At 45.0% G+C, this 16,058-nt stretch overlaps 1 protein-coding gene across 1 annotated transcript; it reads right to left on the reverse strand.

Annotated features, from left to right (window-relative positions):
* Positions 1 to 256: 256 nt before the first annotated feature.
* LOC134445067 (coiled-coil domain-containing protein 106-like) lies at positions 257 to 15,856 on the reverse strand. Its single transcript, XM_063194180.1, has 4 exons — positions 15,752 to 15,856; positions 8,840 to 8,980; positions 3,442 to 3,702; positions 257 to 575 (listed from the first exon to the last, which is right to left on the reverse strand). Exons 1-4 carry the CDS (start codon positions 15,846 to 15,848, stop codon positions 259 to 261), a joined length of 816 nt encoding a protein of 271 aa, XP_063050250.1. The 5' UTR covers positions 15,849 to 15,856; the 3' UTR covers positions 257 to 258.
* Between the last annotated feature and the right edge of the window lie 202 nt (positions 15,857 to 16,058).

Below are 16,058 nucleotides of genomic sequence, written 5' to 3' on the forward strand. Positions count from 1 at the left end.
GGAACATCATACCCACCCACCCACACCCACACACATCAAAAACAGGACAACCCGCACCCCCAACACACACACATACACACACACACACATTACTGGACCCCCCAAACACACACACACTCCAACTGGATAACTGGAATCCCATCCACCCGCACTATAAGAACTGGAACAACCCTGTTACACAACCCCCCCCCCCCCCCCCCCCCCCCCCCCCCCCCCCCCCCACCCCCCCCAACCACACTACAAGGGCACCCCCCCCCCTCACTTCCGTTTTAGCAACGGAAGCAGAGTCCCATTTTTTTTCCCTTCGGCGACAGCTTCAGAGAGCTCTCGCGATGCCTCAAGGGCATTCTGGCAGATTGATGCAAATGAAGACAGCTTCCCAGAGAGAGGGAAGTTGTCCCGACATTCTTTATATTTGTCGGGGGCAACCTTCTTGAGTTCGGCAATGGCTGCCCCAGACCGAATGGTGTTGCCATCCACCTTGACGGTCTTGAAGGATTCCTGCAGGTTGCGGCCCTGCCGGAAGGCGTGCAGGACCCGCTCATATCGCCTGAGGATGTCCTCTGGTGTTGTTGCTACAAAACAAATGAACACACATACAAACACACACGGTTATTTCACAAGAAGGTGGCCTTACAAAGCTAGAAGGCACCTATGCCATTTCTCTCGGTTCTTAATTAAAAGGTGCACCGTGTAATATTTTTACTTGTTCATTTCCAGAATTCATGCTGCCCATTCATAAATGTTACCTAGTCAACAAATATTTACCACCACCATCAATTTCTAAGAATTCAACAAGACTAAGACAATAAACACTGCACGCAAAACTTAGCAATAAATTAATATTTACTAGTATGACGAAAGTATACTTAGTAAATATTCATTAAAAAAAAAAATCATCAAATTTGGCAATAGGCAGCATAGGTTCAATGAGTAGCATAATTGCAATATCTACTCTGGCCACAATCGTACACAGTGCACCTCTAACATCTTTCATCTACCATAGTACCACCGTGGCTTTATGAGGTGAAATGAATGCAAAATGAACAGTAGGTAAGAAGAAACAGTCCTTGAGACACTACCAAATTATATGTGTAGCATTTCAAAGATCATCTTCAGAATGTACATCATTCAGTTTTGCGTATTTGTTTGAGGAATCAATAGAGAAATAGAGAGAATGGAGAGTGCAATCTGACGCTTTGTTCACACCAAGAGCGACCTATGCAAACAAAGTGACGGAAATCATCATTTCTCTATGGAGGGAAAACAAACTGGGCGACCACAGCAAATTTTAATGATTAAAGTCGAGCAAATCTTATGGCGAAAACCAATTGGAATGTTCATATCTGCTAATGCCCCAAGCTGACAAGCGAGAGCCGTTATGTGATTAGCTACATCAAATATGTCAATATGAATAAAGCGAATTCATCGCAAAGGCAAAACTTCTCCCACTAACTCTGCAACCAAGCAGCGGAGGTCGCCCTTGGTCTGGACGCAGCATTACACTTTCTGGCATAGTTTCTTACCAACCTCCATGTTATATGTGTGGAAAAAGCCGCATGGAGAGCCATGACATTTTTCACATTACAATAGTACAGTGTTTGTGTGTTTACACACGCAAAATTGTAATTAAATTAATTAAATCTGTTCATGAAGGTGTAGCTTTTTTCATGGAAGATGATTTTTAAAGGGTAACTTCAGCCAATTTCCACACGCACTTGTAATGCTCTCACTACCATGGACGTGTCAGATTTTTTTTCTTTCTTTTTCTTCAGCCTTTTCCGAGATCCTGGTCATTGTAATGGGGGCAGGTTTACATTGTTTACATTTCAAAAAAAAAATATTGATTTATTCCCTAAAACATCCAAAAGGTTATGCAACATCAGCAGACAACTAGCAAACAGCAATACCTTTTGGGAAACTATATGGAGTAGGCCTATGTTAAGATTTTTTAAAAATGTAAACAAAAGCTGCCCCCATTTAGAATAGTTCATACATCAGAAAGCTGACCCAAAAAAATGCAGCATCACCGGGTACTGAAAAGTCAAGGGTAGCGTGACCAATACAACAACAGTAAAATTGGCAGGAGTGCTCCTTTAAGTTAGTATGCAAAAAATGTATTTAAAAAAAAAAAAAAATCACGAAACTTTCCTTTTTGCCTTTTGAACAGCAAATTTTAACGTCTGAGGGATTGTTTTTAGATTTGTAGAGCTCTTTGGACTGCAACTTTGGATTCCCTAAGTGAAAGATAAAATCTCAAAAGGAAATGGTCTCCCTGGGTCACAGGGTCTCCCTGTCTGTGCTGTAATACGATGACCCCTCCAGGCCACCAAAAGTCATATCCCGCTTCCCTCCAAATAGTGAAGTGGAAGCCCATTGGGAAACTCCAACTCCCAGTGTCATTGTGACACAGCACTCCACAGCACACAAATGAACACTGCACAGAGCACACAACGAAACTGCATTGATGCCTCACCCGTGCAAGGGGGCAGCCCTCAATGGCACCCCCTAGAGAGCAGTGCGGCGGGACGGTACCATGCTCAGGGTACGTCAGTCATGGAGGAGGATGGGTGAGAGCACTGGTTGATTACTCCCCCCACCAACCTGGCGGGTCGGGTGTCGAACCGGCAACCTTTTGGGCTAGTCCGACGCCCTAACTGCTCATCCATGACTGCCCTAGGGCCGAATAGGGCCCTCACGTGGGGCCTATGCTTACAGTATGACACTGAAGAGGGTGATTGGTTGGTGTACACCAGAGAACAACAGGTTCTTTTTCTTTTTGCTCTTTTCATGGATTTAGCAACTGAACGCAATTCACAATTCCCAGAGGCTACCCTGCTGAAAGCCCATTTACCTTTGAAACAGTGATTTTGCTCACTAGTAATACTACAGCGACCGTACTACCAAGAAGAAGAATATATGAGGACAGGAGGAGGACACTTGTGTCAGAGATTATAGGAGTATTATCCAGTCTCTTGGCTTGTGTGTTTTCGCAGCAAACTTTCTATCGGCAGCTGCCACTTCAACTCGAGCACAGCACAACACATGAAGACCTCTAAGCTAGCCCTCTGATTGGTCAATATTTCCCCCCCCACACACACATTACTGGCCAATGGAAAGGGCAGCGCAGAACAGTTGCAAACAGAGCCATATCTACCGCTCTGTCTGGTTGCAAGTCTACAGAGAAATATATAAGGGCCCATGAACACACTTTGCTATTGGCTTTTCCCGTATTTTCAAGTGACAGGGCCATAGTTTGATGTCAAAATCTGTATCCGATACGCAAAATGCGTAATAGTCGGCAGATAAGCAGAAGTATAAACATTAAGTTGCATTGCCCTGTTTTGGTGTTCCCTTTTATATATGTATTCAATTTAACAGGGTTATTCAAATTCACAATTAAACCAACCAAACAAAAGATGTACAGACAGAGGGAAATACCTCTCTTTAGGGTATGCTTGCCCTTTTTTTCTTTTTTCTTCCCCTTCCCCTTGCTCTTCTTTGTTTTTCTCTGGTGCCTGCTGCTCTTCTTCGTCTTCTTCTTCTTCTTTTTCTTCTTCTTCTCCCCATCGGTTGAGGAGGAAGAGGAGGAGGTGGAGGAGGAGGAGGAGGAGGAGGAGGAGGAGGAGGACGTGTCTGAGCCCGAATCTGAATAAGGTTGTGCCGTTTCGTCTGGAGGTTGCTCTCTACTTTTCTTCCTGTCTGTTGTAGAGGAAAAGGCATGACATGAAAAACACAGTTGAGGCATCACCTTTCTTAATTGGCCAGCACATTAAAGAACATGGATTAGGGTCATGATTATTGGTTTCATGATTTCATAGTTATGCATGCGTCACACCACAGATACAGGCTTCTCCTATTTCCAGTTGAAAGGTGAATATGTTAACAGGTAGGCTACACAGTTTTTGTAACCCAAGTTTAAGTGTCATTTCTATGATCTATGTCATTGGAGTATGGGTCTGGCTGTGTACTCATCCGACAATGTGAGAGCACCATGTTTAGTGACTTGCTATGATGCGCTGTTGTGTGAAGTGAAATGGCAACAACGCCGAGACCAACAACAAAAGAAGAGCTGTCTAAATGTTTTTTGACCGATATGACTTTTTTGCAGCATCGTGAAACTTGGCACTGCCCTCACCTTAACGTTATTCGGCTGCCAGGATCCTCACACACACAAAGCAGTGGTAACACATTACCCCTCACTCAAACAGATTCACCTGTGCATTCCAATATGCAACCTTGCATCCTCCACTTGTGCTTGTGGCCTCACGTTTTGCTGACGCCCCGCCTCCGTGAAGAAAACAATTACGTTTCCCCGCTGTCAGCCAAGCCAAAACAATTTTTGGGGGACTATTCTTCATTCAACATCCAGTTTGCAAATGAGAAAATGACTTTACAATTGAGCTTTTGCGAGATATTGAAATATAATGCTGTTGACAGTGATGTCATCACAACCTACAGTCGGTCCCCCTACAATGCACACCCTTTACCGAGGTAATGCCACGTCATCCACCTCAGTACGTACCGGGCCTAGCTGCAGTGTACCCAAACAACCGCCGGGTGGCACTTGGGAGCGCTCGCTATACGCTTTACCACGTGGTAGTCTCTCTCTCTCTCGCTCTCTCTCTCTCTCTCTCTCTCTCTCTCTCTCTGGCCTACAGCTTACCTATTGCAGCGCTCCCGTGTGAGCTTGGACGTCCAAAATGTTTATTACCATATGGAATATTTTACGATGCTGACGGCATATTAATATATGCTCATATTCACCAGCACGCACCGATTCAGCGATAACAACATGCCTATAAATTGTGTGAGAACACCTCCAGGAAGTAGGAAGAGTCATAAAAAGAATAGCCTAAATAATGTAATGAATTTTCTTTTTTTTTTTTAAATGATGATCGGATGAATTGCATTAATGTGCAAGCTCTGACAAAATGCAAATTGAGTGTAGCCAGAAGCCATACCGATTATCGCATCGCAAGATTTGAAACGTCTAATATTGCAACTTCAGACTTGTTGTCTGGCTGTGGATACTTTTTTCGTTTGGTAAAAATTACTGAGAGTGCAATACACCTCACCGCAGTAACCTAACAGCGCTTCGTTTGAGCGTGTAAGCGTTGGCTATTTATCTCACATCGCCAACAGCTGGGGCGATAACCTAACCTACACTTCCCTAATGAATTTAATGTTGTCACATTGGCAAAAATTAGCAAGCGACTGATATTGCTGTTTTCGTGCTCAAATTAAGTGTAACCAACTGTCGGGTTATGTGTCGCAGATGAGAAAGTGCGCATTTTTCCAGCGACACCTTGTTACCAAATACCCTGGAGAGTACTGTACACCACAAATAGGCCTACGCCAAGACACAAATATTGAGTTTTAAAATAATATTTATTAACTAACAGAAATCTAAAAGAGTCCCGGGGCACCCCAAATCTATACAAGTCCGAAATTCCAAATTTCCTTGGAGATCCCCCCCACAGTCATCCGTTCCGAAGGAGGCGGAGGAGCGGTGGCCAGGTGTCCATCCATTGCGAGGCTGGGGAGACAGGAAGAGTTTGGTGACAGTAGGCTTGATTCCATAGGCAGTCCAAATGACACTCACTTCCATAATTAAGTAGGCTACGCAGGTAATCGCTGCACTTATTCCACGTGATTTACAACACTGCACTCGCTAGTCTAGGTTAAACGTTAGGGGTGAAGTTGCACAGCACTCGCACACGGCACGGCTCACTGCAAACAATGTGTGCTGCGATTCACCTGGGTAGGCCAGCGGTGTTAAAAGTGAGTCCAAGTACAACTGGGTTTGGAGAGAGAGAGAGAGGGGAAATATATGCTGGGAAATATATGCAATGTCATCTCATAATCATGGAGTTCCTCATGCGATTTCATCTGGGTCAGTCAGAAATGCATGCACCTTGCGCACCGGGAAGTGTGTTTTTTCAAACAAGAAAACTGGTTCATCATATGCATGGCTTAAACTGACTTTAATGTTTGCCAACGTGCTATAGTTTTCCTCTCATAATAGCACCTGGCGACTGTGACCACAGTTAGATGACCTCGCGCGCGTAAACCCATTAAAATATAGCCTAGCCTTCTGTGGCTATTCAGAGCAATATGAACCAATCAGGTCGGCGTTGCTATTAAGCAAAATACATCCCTGATGTCTACTTAACTAAAATAAGATGCATTTGTCTAATATTTGGAGACATCGCCTTGCTCTTTCTGCGGGGAATTAAGCGCCTCTCTCCCTCGCTCTCTCTCTCTCTCCCTCTCTCGCCCACACACACACACACACACACACACACACACACACACACACACACACACACACACACACACACACACACACACACTGTTTGGAGAGGACGCATTTAAACTGTAACAGTTTAGGCAGTAGGGGAGAGCAGGGACTCATGAAACTCGGGACGAATGAAACACTGCGATTTACTCGAAAACTTTAACATAGCCTATCCGAAAGTATGAAAAGTCAAAGTTGTCAGGTTTACAGGCAAAAGGGATTTAAGTGTCAGTAGACACTGTCGGGACGAATGAAACACCCGTTTCATCCGTCCCTCTCGCCCATTGACTTAAAGCAGGATCAAAATAAAATGGGAGCACTTGAGATGACTATGTTCCAACTTGTCTTGAGCACCGTCGTAGCGCAACAAATCATTATCGTAAACATAGCCTAGATAATTGGAAATTACAAAAAATAGGCTACATTTTATAGACTTTGGCTATAGGCTAAGCCGACTCCTCTACCTGTTTGAATTAGTGCAGCCTTACAGGGAGGACGTTAATTTGGCATAGGTCAACTGCAAGAGACTAATTTGTGACTTGACGTGATGTGTGAATAATTAGGCTACGACAGGCATATTTAGCCGCACTCAGTCATTCATTGGGTGAATGTCCCGACCCTGTGTGTCCGCGTGCATGCATGGGGTGGGGAAAAATACATCAAGCGTGCCATCACCACCCATCCCCCCGGACCCACGAAACCCACTGAAGATCCAAGCAATTGTAGTCTGTCAGTATTTTAGTGTGGGCCCAGGTAGTTGAATTCCTGCATGGCCTGGTTATCTCAATAGTGCCAAGAAGATGTTTGCCCTCAGGCTAGTGTGTTCATAAAGCGCATGTTCGATTTGCTGTAATAGGCTACGATCAGTAAGCCTCAACTTGTCTGTCGTGTCTTTTCCTTCTTTCGATATTTTGTAAAATAGGCCCACGTTAAAGCCTAAATACGATAATAGGCCTAAATACGGCTAATAAAGTGAGCTAAATAAGTCAGGCCTAAATAAAGTTGTTTTAGCCTATGAACTCAGGCAATGCAGAAATTTGCGGAGGGATTTTGGATAACTTGGCCTATAGGCTACCGATGGCTTTATGAACTTCATGACTGGGCTACAAGATAGTCGGGTAAGCATATTGACTTGTAGACCACCAACATCTGATGCTGAAGTGGGGGAGGGTGTTTTTTTCACTTCAAATGTTCCCCGACACACACACACACACACACACACACACACACACACACACACACACACACACACACACACACAGATACGCGCTAATCGCTCTCTCTCTCCGTCTCTCCCTCTCTTTCTCGTTGTTGCTATACGTGCATCTGGATAGGCATAGGCAGGCAGTGTGGTCACCCAGCACATTTTCATAGAAATGCTGTGTTTTTTTTTTAAATGAAATCTTTATTCAGTTAGGTTGTGAACAGCGTTTCTCTTTCGATGTTGCGTCACCGTGGACAAGTGTCTGCTCGAAAACTTAATGCAAAGCGGCTAAAATGTTCAGAACGTGTTGAACTTTTCAGAACATGAATGTTTGTCTGTGGGGGAGGGGTGGGTTACAGCAGTGCAGTGCAGTGCAGTGCACGGGACTGCACAGCCTTTTGTGACATGTCGTGGCGCGACAGGTTATCCAGCCTCCGAAGGACCGAAGGAGTCATAGTTCCCCAGTCATACTGTTGGTTCACATCTCCACCGAAGCAACTGAATTTGCAGTCCTAATCACAGATGATTAGCCACACCTGGTGTAACAGATGTATTGTCATGTGTGCATCACATCCCCAGTTAACCGGAATCCCGTCGATTGTGTATGACTTCCTGGTACAAGGCCACAAGCACAAGTGGAGGACGCAAGGTCATATATTGGAACGCAACCACTGTCTCCCAGTGAAGTCAAGCATCACCTACAAAACCCTACTCCTCACAAATCCCTCCATGCTCTTGCTCCCCAGTACCTCTGCGATCTCATCCAGCACCCCTCTCAATCAGGTTCCCTGAGGTCCTCTAACATGGACCTACTTGTCATCCCCCGGACCGGGCTACGAGCTTTTGGTGACAGAGCCCTCACCATTTGGAACAGTCTATCTCTCCATATTCTCCAGGGCCCCACACTGGCTACGTTCAAAAAGCACCTGAAATCATATTCATTCACTGAGGCCTATGGTCCTTAACTACACAACTGGCTGAGTGGTTTGAGAGCTGTGTCACACATTGGCATTACGCTCTCTGCCCAGCTTCACCTCTCCACTCCTCATCACTTGCCTACATGACATAAAAACCAGGATGACTGCAACCCCAGAGATTATTTTTTTTAACAACATTTTAATAAACTATGGCGCCCAAATGTAAACTATGGCGGTGCGCCATAGTTTCCTCAATGTATGGGAAACACTGGGGTTTAACACCCACAAAAGCCCCAAACCCTCCTTGTTTGTAAAACCACCATAAAAAATGACTTACCATCATCATCATGAGGAACAGAACAACATAAAGAGCCACAGTCAGTCAAGTATTTTATATATCATTAGATAAATACTCACAATCTTCTAACTCCTGAAGAAGGGAGTCCCTCTCCTCCTCCATGTCTTTTAGTTTTCTTTTCAACGAGTCCAATTCTTTCTCCTCCTCCATGTCTTTTAGTTTTCTTTTCAGCGAGTCCAATTGTTTCTTTGCCGTTGGTGCTGTTGTTGCATGATGGGGAAAGAGGGGCGGAAACAGGTTAATTGGGTAAACTGTGTTTTTGCCTCGCCTCCGCTTTTCTCCCTCCCATGACATTGGTACATTTCTTTCCTGTGACATTGGCATCAATGTCCCTGCATTTACTTGGTGCTAGCAAGACTAGTAGCAGTTTGAAAGAAAAAAAAAACACAATAGTAGTTAATAACTAGTCCTTGACATAATCATCATGATGCAGTGAGCCGCGCAGTTAACGGAGTGAAGCCCCCCCCATCACGCAGGCACTCTGGGGCACCTCCCCGAAATTGTGTCTCGACGCAGGTATGATGCAGACAGCAACGGCGGGACAGAGAGAAAACAGGTCTCTGATTGGGCGATTCTACATCCGGTCTACCCTGCGTATTTCCCGTTTTCTGCTTGTTTTGGTTTGGCGACCGCCATTCTTGAAGACGAAGAAGATGGAAGAACAAGTTTGCGAGGCAGTTCGGCAGTACAGACATCTGTACGATCCTAGCCACCCAAACCACAAAGACAGTACCTACTCCGCCAACGCCTATAAAGAGATTGGAACAGCGTTGGGTCTGGATACGGCCCATGTGGTGCGCGTTTGGAAGAATGCGAGGGACAAGTTCGTCCGACAACGGAGGGAGGTGAGGTCGAAGAAGAGCGGGGATCCCGGTGGGAAAAGGCTCCCCGCCTTCTACGTCTACCTGTACTGGATGGATCCCTTTGTAAAACATCGGGCAACGTCCTCGAATTTCCCGTCAGAGGTTTTGTACTTAACCCCATGTGCCTACTCGGGTATGATGAGCTATAGCTTGCTAATGTGGGCATACAACCTTCCCCCCAGCAACACATACCGTGCTGGCTAAATTGTTCTTTGGAGAAAAGGCTCATGTTTGTATATCCTGGCGCCCAAAACCACTTCGAGTTCGATGATAGTTTTATTCGAAGCCACAGTGCCCAAATACAATGCTATGCACACGTCTGTGTCTGCTCACAAAGGGCAGGTCACTAGTTTTGTGTTGTGCTCGTTGTTGTTCGAAAAAAAAATCATGATTGGTGAATACGGCACCAAAAGGCCTTTATTTGCTTCATATAACTTTCTTCCAGCTCGAAACAAAGGGCTTTTGGCGCCATGTTCACCAAACATGAGCTTTTGTTCGAACAACAACAACGAGCCCAATACAAAAGTAGTGACCTGCCCTTTGTGGGCAGACACTGGCTAGCACGTGTACATAGTATTGTATTTGGGGAGCTTTGGCTTTGTTGCTTCCTATAACTTTCATCCAACTCCAAACAAAGGCAAAACTCCCCAAATTCAATACTATGTACACGTGCTAAGGGCACAAAGGGCAGGTCACTACTTTTGTATTGTGCTCGTTGTTGTTCGATCAAAAAACCTCATGATTTGGTGAACATGGCGCCAAAAGCCCTTTGTTTAGAGCTGGATGAAAGTTATAGGAAGCAACAAAGCCAAAACTCCCCAAATACAATGCTGGCAGGTCACTGATTTTGTATTGTGACGGTAGCCTACCAAGGGCAGTATTTTAAAAGTCACTATACTAAATGGTATGTGTGCATTCGTGCTCATTGGTGCATTGGTACACATGTACACTGGAGCATGATCAGCAAAATGACCAATTCTTGCTTTGCTTTCTGTTTACAGACACAGGACACGTGTAGCTCAGACACCACCTCAGACACCACCTCTGAGATGAGCTCTGGCCCACCTTCGCCTGCCCGGACCCTGGAGAGCCTGTATGCATCCCAGCCCTCCACCTCAGCTGTATCCTCACCTGCTCCCTCCAACTCGCCTGTCTGTCTGCCCCCTGCCTCACCTGCTCCCTCCAACTCGTCTGCCCGCCTGCCCCCTGCCTCACCCGCTCCCTCCGTGCGGCCAGCATCCAAGCGAGTGCCAGCTAACCAGACCAAGAGGAAGCGCACAGACGACCTGGACATCCTCGAGGAACTGACTGAAAGTCGCCAGGCGCTCCAACGCAGTCTGAACCAGCAGGATGACTGCCACAGCTTTGGGATGTTCGTGGCGGACTTGCTGAGGAAGGTGCACAAGGATGATAGGGACACCGTCACCAGAAACACGGTGAACCGCATGTACGACGAGATGGCTCAGGCGAAGGCTGCAAGACAGACACCGAACTGACTACATTACATAAACCTCTTTTTCCTTTCCTTTTTTTAAGTTGCCCATGGGGCAATTATCTGCACCACACACACACACACACACACACACACTCTACCTACCTACCTACCTACCATGTCCTATAATAATACTGATACGGTTAGTTTAATTGTCCCAGTTGTCACATTGGATTGAATATTCACAATAACAACTAGATACATAATTTTATATTTTATTATATTTGATACCTGCACTATTACTATAGTACTACTCTAAACACAATTTATATTATATTTGAAACCTGCACTATTACTATAGAATTACTTTATCCAAAGATTTATATTATATTTGTTATATTTGATATCTGCACTATTACTATAGTACTACTCTAAACACAATTTATATTATATTTGTTATATTTGAAACCTGCTCTATTACTATAGAATTACTTTATCCAAAGATTTATATTATATTTGTTATATTTGATATCTGCACTATTGCTTTAGTACCACTTAAACCACAACAGTGTACTCTTTATTATTACTAGCCGTTACTTTTTCAGTTTGTTTACATTACCTGCACCTGCACTATTTTTTGTATATATACATTTTCAAATTGTCTATTTGCATTTTCATTACTTTTTGTTGTTGTTCCTTTTTTTCACCTTTGTGGGTGAGAAATAAAACCAAAGCTTTATGTATACAATTGGTCTTTTTTATTATTCTGACAATTGTATCGCATGCCAAACTACAAAAATGTTAACCACCATACACCATTAAAAACAAGGAAGTTTAAAAAGCACAGTTGGGATTGGGAAAAGTCATTACTGAGGGCCATCACTCTTCAAGCGTTCCAAGTGTACCACGAGTCACCACATTGTTCTGCCGTGGCACAGATCCACGCTCTGTCTGGAAGAAAGACATCAGGTCTCTCCTGACTGCTGATGCTCTGGTGGTGTGAGCTCTGGACATCAGTGATGGGTCAATAGGCTCCATGTTTGAATCCCCAGTGACTTCGCCTCGCCACTCACCAGGCCTCACAGACCCAGCTCTTTCCACGTCTGGATAGCTGGGGGCTATGTAGCATGCCTCTTGGCTTGCCACCTCGTCTGTGTGGGTGAGGTAGTTGTGCAGCACCACACACGCCTTCACCACATCCTCAGCTTTGTCTGTGAAAAACTCAATTGGCCGTCCAAGGATCCTCCACCGTGCAACCATGATGCCAAAGGTGTTTTCAATAAGCCGTCTTGCCCTGCTGTGTCGATAGTTGTATATCTGCTTGTCTTCAGACAGATTAGCTCCTGCATGAGAATAAACAGGAGAGGGGAGGGAGACAATGAAGCACTCATTATTGCACCGTGCTCAGATAATAATAATAACCATGTAGATGTAGAAATGTAGCAGAAATATGTTTTGCTTATCACGGCAATACCACATGTAGCATTTCCACTTGACATAGACGTCAGGATATAAAGCACATCGTTCATTATGTTACATTTACATTTTGCATATGATTTTGTCCGAAGCAACTTCAAGACTTGTATGATCACGTACATACCTTGAAATGGTTGCATGAGGTTGCAGTGGAAGGGGAAAGCGGCGTCACCAACAACAACGTGGGGTGTCCTCACCAAGGTCCCAGGGAGGTCAGCTGGTGGGGGCAGGTTTAGCTTGTTATCGAGGAGCAAGCTACCGAAGGTACTCTCCTGGAACACCCCACCGTCGCTCTCACGCCCGTAGGCCCCGACATCCACCATTGTGAAGCGATATCTCGCATCACACAACGCCATCAACACAATGGAGTGGGCACCCTTGTAATTGTAGTAGTCGCTCCCAGACCGTGGGGGGGCCTTCATGGTGACTTGTTTGCCATTGATACTTCCAACACAATTTGGGAAGTTCCACAATATTCAGTAGTCAGCCGCAATGTTTTCCCACATGGCTGGTGTGGGTAATGGCAGAAAATCTGGTTGAAGAGCCGTCCACAACGCCTGGCACACCTCGGACACTATCCCAGACACCGTGCAGGACGCTAGCTTGAAGCTCTGCGCGACGGTCTGTTGGTTTGCACCCGAAGACAAAACACGAAGCGCCACGGCCAGTCTTTCGAAAGCACCCACGGGTGAATTGTGTGTCTTCGGGTGTTGGATGAGGGGTTGTAAACTGCGAACAAGCTCGTCAAACCGACACAGGGACATCCTGAAATAGTCAAAGTGTGTTTCCTCGTCGTATCTCATGGGTAGAATAAGTGTAGCAAATTCTCCAGTTTCACTCCGAGGGACATTCAAAGGGCGTACACACCATCTTCTGTCACACTTCTTTCCCTTCTCTGCCAGCTCCAGTAGCAATTTGTCTTCCATTTCTAGATCAATCAGCTGCATCTCAATCACAGTGCGCATTCCTCCAGGCGCCATTGTTGCTGAATGAATGTTGTTGTTGTTGAAAGCACGTCTATAGTGACCTCCGTAACCGGAAGAGAAACTACACAACATCCGGTTTACATAGACAAACCCACAATCCTAGCTTGTTCGTGATGGTCCGTCTTGCGTTGTGGCGTGGAATGTCATTGCGCCGACCATGCTTCAAAACAGGGCATAAATCAAAATGAACTGCATCATACCTGCGACAAACTCACTGCGACACACTGAAAAGAAGTATAACCCGCCCTTAAGCCCACCAACATTGAAATTTCCCCATATACATATGCGCATGATCTTAAAGTGGCATTATTTGCAATGTTTAAAACACATTCCCACACAACAGTCAGCAAGGGTTGCACAACCCTGATGTGTGCTACTACTGAGACATCATTGACCCATACACTTATCCTGACACTGTAGCCTACACAGAGAAGCATTGTGGCAGTAACAAAGCTATATACATTTAGGCCACTCAATCTAGCATTTGACAGGGGGAAAATTGCAATAATCTAACACTGTGCGGTCCGGTTCTCAAATGTGAAAAAGTAAAAGTAACGATTCACACTTTTTTTTTATTGATAATTAATAGGTCTGCCCTATATCACATGAAAAGTCTACCTACATCACTTTCGTATTCGTACAACATGCTTTTTAATGGTCAGAAGTAGCAGATTTCCCATTTAATGGGCAATAGCGGGAGCGTACCAATGTTCCCACGCCCCATTGGTCCCACAGCCCATTGGTCCCACGGCCCACTGGTCCCACAGCCCATTGGTCCCACAACCCATTGGTCCCACAGCCCATTGGTCCCACATCACTAAGACTTTTTTTCATTTTTTAGGCCCATTGGTCCCACAGCCCATTGGTCCCACAGTCCATTGGTCCCACAGCCCATTGGTCCCACGTTGCTTTTTTATTTGAATTTCTAGGCCCATTGGTCCCACGGGACTCACTAGTTCAAGGCTCTTTCGGTACTTACCGCTTACGTCATACGACCCTAACCCTAAACCTAACCCTAACCTTAACCCTAAACCTAACCCTAACCTTAAATCGCTTGTTTGAAATGTTTGATTATCATGTGAAGTACAGAGAGGGCGTCAAACTAGTGGGTCCCTTGGTCCCACAGCCACCCACAGTGGGACCAATGGACTGTGGGACCAATGGGCTGTGGGACCAACGGACCTAAAAATAAATTTAAAAATCTTAGTGATGTGGGACCAATGGGCTGTGGGACCAATGGGCTGTGGGACCATTGGGCCTAATTTTGAAAAAACGCAAAAGTCTTAGCAATGTGGGACCAATGGGCTGTGGGACCAATGGGCCGTGGGAACATTGGGCTGACCCCGCAATATCAGCTACTTTTGTCCTTTGGGAAAAGCATGTTCCACTAAACTGAGGTATATTTTTAATAAATGATGCTGAAGCATAGGCTCTGCAGAGGCTCTGAAGCAGTTCGACAGGAAAATTGGAATTCAAGTGTGGGAATAGCTACCAGTGGTTAGTTTACCTAGGTGGTTCCTAAGTTAACCTAACTCATTGTAAACCAGCTTTAAAAAAAAAAAAACAGACGGTAATATCGTTTCGCATTCAAGTAGGCTAATATGCACGCATTCTGGTTGTCTGGTGGATCCCCCTCTTGCACGTGATCACTGTGCTTCTGCTACATGTTCAACGTCTGCACTGGCTTGATGCTGGCAGAGTTGGCAACTCTGATGCTAGCCAGACTTGTATTAATATCTTACAAAGCCACGCAATCACAACAGGCAACTACCACTCCTAATCATAAATATACCGTATTTTAATATGCCATACGGAAAGGATTTTGTCATTCAGCTCAGTCATTCCTCCAAGCCAAAAGTTCCCAATTCAAATTTGATTCCGTAACAGCTATCATACAGGTCACGGTGACGGCCCTTCACTTTCCACGCTTTTGTCAGCTTTACAACAAGGTGGTTATATTTGTTTTAACAACCTATTACGCTGCACGGTGATCTTTACCGAATCCGGGCACAAGTTGAATGAAACCAAAGAAAAGATAGAACCCTGTTTCGGCTAGCATCGTACCACATGCTACCCCCACGTTTTGGCTTTGTCATTCCACTACATTGCACTAGCTAAAACTTCGATAGCAATTTGTTGGGTCAGCATTTCATTTTATCTTAGTCCTGTTTCGCCTGTTGCACATTACCATCATACCCTGATGAGAATTCTTACCTATAGTTTCAATTTCCTCCTCGGAAGCCACAGCGTCCTCATTGGCAGTCCTAGCTTCAGTAGCTTGCCTCCGTGTGCCTGGTCGCCTCGCAGCCATTTCCGAAAATAATATCTACTACTTGCCACTGCCAGTTGCCAATCTCTTCCGCTCTGCTTCGGGAACAACCAATCACAGTGGTTTCCTCTCATGGGAACGGGAAACAAATCTCTGGCCTGTTTTTTTTCTTCCGAAATTACACTTGATAAAAAAAATATTTAAAAAAATACAAAAATATTATGTTCAACTCCCACCCCCCAACACTTCATA

The sequence above is a fragment of the Engraulis encrasicolus genome, unplaced genomic scaffold (genome assembly GCF_034702125.1).
Source record: "Engraulis encrasicolus isolate BLACKSEA-1 unplaced genomic scaffold, IST_EnEncr_1.0 scaffold_97_np1212, whole genome shotgun sequence".
Taxonomy (NCBI): Eukaryota; Metazoa; Chordata; class Actinopteri; order Clupeiformes; family Engraulidae; genus Engraulis; species Engraulis encrasicolus.

What these genes read in the sequence shown, in the direction of transcription:
- LOC134445067 (XM_063194180.1), bottom strand. Translation starts at nt 15,848, where the DNA reads ATGGCTGCGAGGCGACCAGGCACACGGAGGCAAGCTACTGAAGCTAGG. An exon ending in GGAGGAAATTGAAACTATAG is followed by an intron (nt 8,981 to 15,751) that starts GTAAGAATTCTC and finishes ATGCAACAACAG; the next exon opens with CACCAACGGCAAAGAAACAA. An exon ending in CAAGCATACCCTAAAGAGAG is followed by an intron (nt 576 to 3,441) that starts GTATTTCCCTCT and finishes TTTGTTTTGTAG; the next exon opens with CAACAACACCAGAGGACATC.